General features: G+C 52.5%; 1 protein-coding gene and 1 non-coding gene across 10 annotated transcripts in view; one reads left to right on the top strand and one right to left on the bottom strand.

The window, feature by feature from the left end:
- Positions 1-24: 24 nt before the first annotated feature.
- FGFR2 (fibroblast growth factor receptor 2) overlaps positions 25-10,499 on the top strand; it is a 108,893-nt gene continuing 98,418 nt past the window's right edge. For 5 of the 9 annotated variants that reach the window (XM_040486639.1, XM_040486635.1, XM_040486634.1 and 2 more), the window contains exons 1-2: positions 26-413; positions 4,370-4,643. In XM_040486639.1, the coding sequence (XP_040342573.1) occupies positions 4,475-4,643 (169 nt within the window). In that variant the 5' untranslated portion in view covers positions 26-413; positions 4,370-4,474. Of the gene's footprint in view, positions 414-4,369; positions 4,644-10,499 lie in introns of all 9 variants that reach the window. The other 4 variants (XM_040486638.1, XM_040486637.1, XM_040486636.1 and 1 more) reach the window with 2 other exon arrangements.
- TRNAP-UGG (transfer RNA proline (anticodon UGG)) lies at positions 10,030-10,114 on the bottom strand. Its single transcript has one exon. It is a non-coding gene; the product is annotated as a tRNA-Pro (tRNA).

Genomic DNA, 10,499 nt, shown 5'->3' with positions numbered 1-10,499 from the left:
GCGAGCGAGCGAGCGAGCGCGGCCGCCACAAAGCTCAGGGCGCCGCGGGGTCTGCGCGCGGCGTAGTCGGCCCGGCGCCGCGACTCCTTCCCGGGCTGCCGGGGCCCGGGCGCCCCGAGGCCGCCGCTTTCCTGGGCGCTCCGAGCGTTCGCGAGTCGCGAGCAAAGTTTGGTGGAGACGCCGAGCCGGAGTCCTTTCTTCCTTTCGCTCCCCAAACCCGAGGGCAGCCGGCGGGCGTCATGCCCGCGCTCCTCCGCAGCCTGGGGTGCGCCTGAAGCCTCGGAGTCTTGGCGCCGGCGCGGACCCGAGGACCGCTCTTGTTTGGAGTTTCCCCCCGAGCTCGTCGCTTGCTCCATCCCAACCCACGCCGGGCGCGGGGACAGACCGGCCGCCGGGCAGCGTTGCCATTCAAGGTAATCGCCGTGTCGGGTGCCTCGGGGAGCCTCGCCCGCCGGCAAAGCTGGGGCCGCGGGAGCCCGGGACGCCGGGCGCACTGTCCCCCGAGCGGAGGGCGCGGGGGCACTGGCACGGTGGAGCCTGCTCCCTGTCCTTGACTCCCTGTCTTTGGCTGCATAGGTGATGGGGGAGCGGGATGCGTGCTGACGGCGGCCGTTCGGGAAGGTCTGCGTTTACTCCTTACCCCCCATCCAGATGCTGACATCTGCCTCTGGCACTGACACCCCCCTCCCTGTCAAACTGCGGCCGGCGCCGTCCCACCGGCCGGCGCGATCCTCCGACCCCAGAGCGGGCAGGCGAGTGGCGGGGCTGCCTCGCTGGTGGCTCGGCCCCGCAGGTCCCGGCTTCGGAGGGGCATCTTCGGGGTGGCTCATCCCGGGGTCCGGGGAGCGCCCGCCCTGGTCCCATCCAGGCCGGGCGAGGGTGGGGGGATCCGTCCTTTCCCGGGACGGAGCCGTTGAATGGGGCCCGCGACCTTTCCGTCGGGCTGGCTGTGCTCGGGGGAAGGGGGGTGGCACCTTTGGGGAGGAGGCCGCTCCGGTTCCCCGATTCAGGCACGGGCGCCCCTAGCCCGCTGCCGCCCTCGGTGCTGGAGGAAGCGCAGCGCGCCTGGGGCTAGGGGGCGAACTGGACCGACTTTTTTCTCGCTCGCCGCCTGTTCAGCCGGCAGCAGCTAGGGCATGTCGAAAGCGCAAGCGAGTTCTAACTTGCGCGCTCGTTCTTTCAGCGCCGGGGCCGCGCCGGGGAGTCAGCCGAGGGCCCTGCGAGACGCTGGCTCCCACTCTCGCGGCCACAGGGCCAGCCTCGGGGGGTCCCGGCCGGGGGCGCCGAGTCTCCGCCGCTCCCCTCCGAGCCCGCTCCCTCCAAACCCTCCTCCGGGCCTGCCTTCCTCTGGCCCAATTCAATAAAACCTACCCTTAAAAGCAAACCTGCTTTCACACTCGGGGCACCCATTATGTGTTTGGTGTGAAACGCTATCAACATTTAAAACCCCATTGTCCCCTGGGTCCCAAATCCCTGTAAATCTTCCACTGGCCACGACTCATTTTCATCTGAAAAGCCTGTTTAGTTTGAATAGAAAAGCAATCAGGCGCCCCTCTCCCTCTCCCTCTCCCTGGAATGTCAATTAAAATGCAGATTTTTCTGAGCTCTTTAGCGCCCCAAGAAGGGGGAGAAACTCTGGATAAATGAAAGAAGTGGCCACAATGAGCCGGGCTGCTGGTGGTTAGGAGTTCCCCAAAGCTGCTGCAAGTTCTCACTGGCTTGCAGGCGTTCACCAAGGGGTGGATTGCGGTCCTGAGTCAGCCTGTATTTTTTTGAGATTTCAGAATGTTGAGCAGCCCCCGCCCAGATCTGACCCCTTGATAGCTCCCTCCCTTACTCAGCTGGGAAGACGAGGGGGAGCAGCAGGGAGGCTTTAAGCTGGGAGATAGGTCTGCCCCCTGGGGGGACCTGGGCATCCCAACCTTACGTGGCCTTGTTGACTTTCCTGATGTAAGATCTCCCGGGAACAAAGCGCCCAAATGCTCGGCCATGGGTGAGCCGGCAGAGGACAGATAACCTAGGAGCTCAATTAAGGCGGGCACTGTGTTGGTTTGCCTCTTGGAGCGTGGGGGCGGGGGTTGGGAATATTCTGGTAAATTGAGGAGTCCAGGACAAACCTGGCGTAGGGACCACTTGCCAGCCAGGCTCTCTTGCTTGTCACTTTGCGTGTGTTTGGGGGCAGGTTTGTGCTGAGGTGAAAATGGACCAGGGGAGCGGGTGGCCACGAAGAGCCGTCCATCACAGGGAGGGTGACAACGCCTCCCCTGCCCGGGCTGAGAAGAGAGTTCCCTTTCAAGGGGAAAAATAAACACGCCGGGGCTTTCACTGAGGCTCAGACTCCAGGAAGGATTATGGTATTGAAGGCAGGAAGCCGGGATTGTGGCCGCCAGCGGCATGCTGGGCCTGTGTTCCCAACACCGAGCCTCGGGACCTAATTATCCTGCCTAGGAGGTCCCTTCACACTTTTGTCCCCTTTGGTGAGGAGTTGTGCAGACCTGCTGCCTTAGGCCTCCGCCTTCCAGAGATGTGAGCAGGGGGCAGCCTGGGGCCTGGACCCGGTAATGGCTAAAATTCAAGTTTCTGGTGCCAGCTGACCGGTATGAATGAATGGTCTGAGATTTAGCTGAGGTCCCTGACCAGCTTTCTCTGCCTGGAGCAGAGGAAGCCCCCTGGGCTGGGACAGGTGGGCGAGGAGGCCAGGGAAGCAGCCTGGGGGGAAACCTACTAGGATTTAAGGTTGTTTGTGGAGTTGTGTCAGAGGCAGAAAATTCCCATGCATTCTGGAAATGCTTAGTAAATCAATGGGCATGCTTGTGTACTTTCCTCCCACATGTGTGTAGAAATAGATACGGAGTTATCTTTTGAGGCTCTTCACTTCAAGAGGAAAGAAAAGTCAGGGGGAAAAAAAATCCTTCAAGTCATCTGAAAATAGAGGGTGTGCTTGCATGCACGCGCTTTTCTTGCCTGTGCTGTGAATCACACCGTTGCACATGTGCTTTCTCTGCAGCAGAGAATTTCTTTTTTCCTTCTCAGGAAATGGTGCAGCAGTCTCTTTTCCCATTTTAATCCTTAGTCAAGGCTAAAAGGAACAGTTTTTCTGATGTAGCTTTGGAGAGGCTCACGCCGTGTTGAAATCTGATGGTATAATCTGAAACCTCAAGTTGGCATGCAAAAAGCCCAGGGCTTAGAGATTTTTGTGTGAAAGGTCTCCCCCCCCCCCCCCCCCCGCCCCCGATATGCGGTTGGGTGGTGTATGGAGTTTATGGAATCTGTGATTGTTTCAGATTTTCTCAAGTTTGTGCATTTCGGTTCTACACGTAGTGATTGAGGATAATGAACGCATTTAAAGTCATTCGGAATATTTAAGTTTGGGAAGTTCTCTTTGCCTTTGGGTCAAATGGGTGAATAGACCAGGCAGTTGAGCCCCCCCGCCCCCCCTCCCCCGTAACTTCTACTGTGAAGTTTCAGCCAATAGATTAGCCTATTGAAAGTCATTGTCCCAATCGCATACCGTGACAGTAATTTCCATGGCACCATCGTCGTTCATAACACACCTGCCTTATTCCTCCGAGTTTGCGTCTGCTCTGTTCCTTCACCCGCTCTGTATGGGTTGAAGACATTTACGAGGCTGGGGGCTGCCAGTAGTCACAGCGGAAGGGGATTCTTCAGGCTTTGAATCTCGTTTTCTTGGATCAGCTGCTTTGAACGTGTTGCAGGTCCGTTCGTTCTTCGTAAGTGGCTGCCTGGCGAAAGATTGAAACACATTTCTGTACTGGGAAATGAATCCTGACAACTGTAAACTGGTGGGGATTTTTGGTAGCCTTCCTGGGGTCCCTTTTATTTTGCTGGTCTCCTTTCTTCCTAAGAACAGTGAGGGTGGAGCCAGCCTCTCAGCTGCAGCCCCAGAAATAAGTCTGCAAACAGACGCCTCCACGATCCAGCTGTCTGAGGCCCAGTTGGCCTCAGAGAAGTTAACAAGGCCGGTGATGCCAACCCGAGCATTGTGAACTTGCTTTTGTAGTTGCCCTTCAAACAAAGGTCACGTTGCTTCTGCTTTTTGAGGGCGGCAGGGGTGACGGTGGAGAGCAGAAGAGAGCGCACCCCGCCCTGATCTGTGTCCCGTCGCTACGCCTCTACTTCTGTTTCTCAAAAGTGTGCTTTTTAAAGATCAGCCCACCCTGCTTCGTGGACCGGGCTGGTGGAAACACCTGGGGCTCTGAGGTGCGGACGCAAGGCATTTGCAGATCATGAAAAGGAACTGTTGGCACATATATTTGGGAAGCTGAGAAGCTGTTTTAGCCTGCTTGGGGTTTCAGCGAATTGGCATCGGGGAGGATTTCACTGACTTCGCCGAATCTGTCTCCTCTAGAGGCTGCAGCAGCTGCAGAAGCAGCAGCAGGACGAGCAGCGGCTGCGGCAGCACCTTGGCTCCTGAGCATCGCAGGCGGTCCATGCGCGCAGAGGAGGTGTGCAGATGGGAGTGACGTCCACATGCAGATATGCAAGAGCTCGGGGGACTGGCACCACCTCACCCATGGTCAGCTGGGGTCGCTTCCTCTGCCTGGTCGTGGTCACCATGGCAACCCTGGCCCTGGCCCGGCCCTCCTTCAATTTAGTGGAGGACACCACCTTAGAGCCGGAAGGTAAGTTCCTTCGTTTCACTCTCAGGGTACCCAAGTTTGTTTGGGGCGTTCGTCCGGGGGAGGTGGCACTGAGGTCAAGGCCTCTTTTAGAATCCGCTGCCCTTGCGTTGTCAGTGAGGCTCTGAGAGCCAGGAGTGGGCTCCCTGCTGCCCCCAAGCCCGAGGTTGCCAGAGAAGGTTCCTTGCTGTAACACCGCAGGCCGGATGGTAGTTTGGTGGTTTCTGGGTGTGTGCGCTTCCCTGCTCTGGGTGAGGGAGCCAGCCTGCACTTCACCTTTCTCCGGTGCCCGGCGGTGCTGCGGGAAGGGGGTGCGTGGAGGTGAAGGCCATCTATAGCTTCCTGGAGGAGCTTTCTTACCGGAGGGAGAGTCTTGCTTCTGATGTAAAGAATTGCTGTTTTCTGACAAAAGGAGCCACGAAGGGAAATTGCCAACATCTGAAATGCTGACATTTTTTTTTTCATTGTCTGAGGAGAAAAAGAAGCTTCTGAAGTTCAGCCCAGAGATGCTAGACGTATTAGTGTTTTTTTGTTTTTTTCTTTTTTTTGGCCCTTGTCGTTCATAATACCTGAGCAGTACGTCGCAGAAACTGCAGATTGTGCTTTAGGTAAATTTGGAAGTGAAGGTACCTGGCTGTCTCCCACATCTCTGAGAACTTACAGATCGAACAGGCCATGCCCTCTGTTTCAGCCTTGGAAATTTAATTTTAAAGGCACGAAGCCAGTTGGTGAAGACTTCAGTGGGCCTGAGTTACTCAGTGGGACAGGGTTGGAACCTCCTTCCCGGGTCCTTCTGAGACGACAGTAGCCAAGCCTCCACTTGGTGCGGCGTTGAAATCTGTCATCAGCAGGGAATATTGGGAGCTGAGTTAGTTTTCCAGTGGTAATCCGAGAATAAAACGGCAGATCCCAGCACTCATCGCCACTTAATGAACCTGTTTGCTGAGAGCCCACCTGGTGCTTGCTAAGCTTTGGGGGCGGTCGTGGTCCCGAGTGGTCTGGGGTCAGCTCAGCTGTTCTGGGAGGGCACCCGGGGAGAGGGGCGGAGAGCCGGTCGGGACGACACGGGAAGGAGGGCTGTGTTCTTGCCAGAGGTGAGAGCACCGAGGGAGGGGGCTCCCACTGAGGCCCACGCATGGGTCATAAGAGGATAAGTAAGGGCAACTGTTTTTCTAAAACGGGCCTTACTGGGAGGCAGTCGGGCATCGGCAACAGTGAGGCCGGTCGGTGCCCCGTCTCACGCAGAGGCATGGGGGCTTTGTGCAAACAGGTGCAGTGACGTCACAGGGGTTTCCACGTCTCCGGGAGGGGGGAGTCTGGTGAGAGTTTGTGTCTGCGACACTCACGGGCTCCAGCCCGGGTGATGATGGCACTGCCTCCTTGTGCTACGTGCTGTGACAGAAGCACACGTGCGATTTGCAGAGGTGATGCCTTTTTAAAGGGCTTAATGCGAGAGAAAAGGTTCCTGGTTTCTGAAAGTCATGCCTGTTCTCTGATTGTGCTGATAATTACAATAGATGTGCTTCCTAATTGCTGATTTTTCCCTGGAGTGCGTGGCTCAGCACTTGCCCACGCAGCTGAGCCGGGGGTTCCCTACCGGGAACGGCCCAGGTTAGGAAAAAACTGGCATTTTTCATTTCGACTTTTCAGGGCAGCCTTATTGGGAGTTTATCGCAACATATAAAGTGTAAACAGTCCTGGAGGACCTCTTTTTTTTTTTATCATATTTAATTATCAAAGAAAGTTTAAAATATGCGGGAAGAGGTGGGGGCTGAGAGGGGAAGACACAGAGGGCGGCGACGATGAGGTTCCCCCCAATGGTTGTGTAACAATTTGTATCCAACAATGAGAGCAGGTCTTTCTAACCTGGGATCTGTGGATGCACTTGGGGGCTGGGGAGGTGTTTGCGAATTCCCCCCCCAAGTTGTAGGCAATACTTTGCAAATGTCATTGTCCGCATTTTTGGGGGTTCACAGCTTCCATGAGGTTTGGGTCCAGGATCGTGACAGGTGTAAATGGGAAGTGCAGAGCTGCAAACAAGTGGCTTTGGAAAAGCACTCAACCCCCTCAGCCTCAGTTTCCCTTCCTGTCATCTGACGGTTTGATAAGATGACCTTTAAGGTCTTCTTCGTTAATGCTAAATGAATGGTGATGTCCTCAGGAGCCTTCTGGCAACTCGCCTCAAAAGGTCGCCGGGAGATTTTAGGGTCCCTGGGAGCAGAGAGCAGTAGAGCACACGGCCTGGCATCTCATAAGCGCCCAGGATCTGTTCTCATCCTCGTTCCTGATGAGATGGGCGCATGCGTCTGCTCTGTTCTGTGCCCATTGCCACAGTGTCAGGAAACGTGGAGGCTTTTGGAGAGAGTGGGGAAGAAAATTGCTCTCGGACGGAGAAGGCCCTTTGTGGCTCCAGGCAGTTGTGTTTGCTTTCTGTAGGGTCTGTGCTGTCCTGGTAAGTACCGTACTGGCCGTCGATTTGCGTTCTTCCACTCCCAGAGTTTTGTTTTCGCGTCAGAGGTTATTAGCAAGGTAGTCTGATTGTAGATGAAGAAGGGGTTAGCAACTGGAAGCAGACTGACCGACTGGGGACGGCTCCAGTTTCGGGCCTGGTCCTGCCGACCTGGGGGGGAGAGAGGGAGGATTGGTGGGTGAGTGGGTGTCTGTTGGTTCCAGTGTGTCTTCTGTGGTTCCTCTGACTAGAGCTTTGATTAGCATAGGTTCAACCTTCTGTTGCACAAGGCCTCATCTTGGAAGAGTTCTTCGTTTGTTAATTTGGAGGCTCAGAGTAGACGCTGTGTATGGGGCTGGACCAGAGGAGAATGTGTCTGGGGCAACATGTGACTAAGTTCCAGGAAGGGGCCTGTGCCCTAAGACTAGAGAATCCTTTCCAATCTTCTTGGCTCTGTACAATATTATCATAGATCATTGTATCGTATCATCTATCATATATCATTTGTCTTCTGGACACTATGAAATGGTAACAGTAGGGTTGGATCTACCCAACTGATTTACGAAGAAAATAATCTCCAGGAGATTTTAGTTAATATCCCAGTTTAAAAAAGAATATTTTCCGTTGCTCATTCATTGTTGTAGGGGAATGGCTGAAGACTATAAGCTCAGTTATTGACTCAAAGGGGGTTAGTCCTCAAAGCCAAGTACTGTTCTGTTGATTAATATTCTAATTATTTAAAGTATAATCAAGCTTGATTATCCTGGGGAGGCGGTGACTCTTTCAAGTTTTTTCTGACGTTTTGTCACCTACTCTGGTTAATTAAGTCATTGTTGACATTAATGATATCTTTGTTTACACCAGCCCAGTAGGAGCTAAAATAAAAGGGCTTTTCCAACCCCAAACCCCTAATTACTTTCCCACCCTGTACAAAGTGTGATTCTGAAAAGCGACAACCTGAGAAGAAAGTAGTTTGCATTTTTTTTTTCCAAACCAATTTTTTTGGCAACCTTCTGAGAGGTCGTGCTGTCCTGGACCAATGTGTGAGTTGGTCCCAAACTCAAAAGCAGAGTCAGTGAATGAAGAATGCACAAGGAAGTCAGATTTTTCCAGCATGGTTTTTAAGTCCTTTGTTACGAGTATTGTAAATGCTGTAATGTCAGCCATACGCATTTAATTGCAAGTTAAGAGAAAAAAGAATATATCCGCATACCAAGAGTGAATGATTTCAAATAATCTTCTGTTTTGTATTATCTGCATCCTTGCTCCTCAGTATGAGTGTTAATATTTAAGAGTTGACTGGAACTTGAGAGTTAGCTTAGGAACAAGGACTTATTCCCGGTCAGTTAAACGCAATGCAGGCTTATGCAGTTAAATACACAATGAAGTACACATTCTTTATTCGCATATAAAGTATTTCACAATTCATAGACAAAGAACTGGGCTAAACATTACCTCTGAGAGCAAAAATCGGGCAAGCCGAAAGAATTGGTGTTTGTATAACTCTCCATGCTCACTCCCTCTGATCCGAATTCAGTGTGTGTGTGTTTTGCCTGTTTATTTTAACCAGTCAAAACACTGAGGACTTTCTCAGGGACAAGCCCCTCACAAGGAACCATAAGTGGTTCTTTTCAAGTCCTTCTGACCCATTTGAGGGTGAGAATTCAGATAACCAGAGCAATCCAATATGAGAGGTTTCCAGTATCAGACTTAATGAATAATTCCGTGGTTATGAAATACCTAGGGTAGTGTTTAAACAGGAAGAGCCTTGTTCAATGTTCACATTCTCCAGAAAATGTATCTAGTGGTGCAGTCTGTTGTTCCCGTGTTTGCTTTTTCCAGGGTAATTGTTAAAAGGCTACCTCCCACCCTTTTTCATCAGGGTCTGGCTTAATTTCCCATTTCCATGGAAGCCGTCTGATTTTACTCTTTCGAGGGGAAGGGGGGACATTGGTTTTGGGGCGCCAGGTAGGCAACGCGGCTGGTGTGCCCCTCTCTACTCGCTGTCCCGATTGGATTCTTAGCACGGTGACTTGTCTGTGGGCAGGCAATTCAGAGATTATTTTCTGAAAGTTTTCCAGGCTGTCCCACCAATGATTCCGAACCAGTGGGTTGACTGCCACCGTGCAGAAATGCCTGTGATCGTTATCATTCGGGCGCCTCGAGGAACGACTCTAGCCTTAGGTTTTGAGTTCTTTTCATCCGTTTGCTGTATCCGCTTGGGGAGACTGAGCGATGGCTCTGCGTTTCCAGCTCTCCCTTCGTGGTTGCGCCTGATGTCGGTCACTGTGCCACACCTGTGCCCCACGTGCTTCTGACTTGCCTTCTTAGCATGGTTTCTTTTAACTGATGGTGACTGTGTTCAAGGCTGTATGGGCTGAAGAGGGAGCCTGATGTAGGGGGCTGAACCTTCAGCCTTAGCTGAAGAGGGGGCGGGTTTACTGAGCAGTGATGTTTCAGCATCATTGTATCCAAGACGAACAAACCCCTAAGAACTCAGCTTTGACTTGTTAGAGGCTCTTGGGCTTGAGATCGTATTATTTAAAAAAATTTTTTTCCTCTTTTTTTAGTTCATTTTGAGGGAGAGAGAGCGAGCGAGCGCACGAGCAGGGGAGGGGCGGAGAGAGGTAGAGACAGAATCCCACCCAGGCCTCATGCCATCACTGTGGAGCCTGATGCGGGGCTCAAATTCATGAACCGTGAGATCATGACCTGAGCTGAGATTAAGAGTTGGATACTTAACTGGCTGAGCCACCCAGGAACCCCAAGATTTTGTTTTTTTAATTTTTATTTATTTCATTATTTAAAAAAAATTAAAAAAAAATTTTTTTAATGTTTATTTACTTTTGAGACAGAGAAAGACAGTCTGAACGGGGGAGGGTCAGAGAGAGGGAGGCACAGGATCCAAAGCAGGCTCCAGGCTCTGAGCTGTCAGCACAGAGCCCAATGTGGGGCTCGAACCCACAAACCCTGGGATCATGACCTGAGCCCAAGTCAGACGCTCAACCGACTGAGCCACTCAGGCGCCCCACATTATTTTTTCTAAAGTAAGCTCTGCGTCCAGCATGAGGCTTGAACTCATGACCCTGAGATCAAAAGTCACCTGCTCTACAGACTGAGCCAGCTAAGGGCCTTGGATTTGAGATTTTAAAGCCATGCATAACTCGTGTTCCATTTTGGGGAAAATGTTTATCTTCACACAAAGCCTTAAGGCTTTCTGGCAGCCCTTGAGTCTCCACAAACTGGCCACTTCCTCCTGCTTACCCAGGTAGACCTACAGTGACCCAGCTGATTGAGCTCTGGCCTTCTCGAATTAGGGAATGTGTAAAGAGGAGGTAGGGAAAGGAGCCTGAGGCCAGGCTCTTTAAATAAGTCTGGTTGAATAAGCTGCTGGCCATGTTACTATAATG

Source organism: Herpailurus yagouaroundi, unplaced genomic scaffold (assembly GCF_014898765.1).
Source record: "Herpailurus yagouaroundi ecotype Mexico unplaced genomic scaffold, PumYag 163, whole genome shotgun sequence".
Lineage (NCBI taxonomy): Eukaryota > Metazoa > Chordata > Mammalia > Carnivora > Felidae > Herpailurus > Herpailurus yagouaroundi.
The sequence above is the reverse complement of the archived record's forward strand: the minus strand, read 5'-3'. Positions and strand labels throughout refer to the sequence as shown.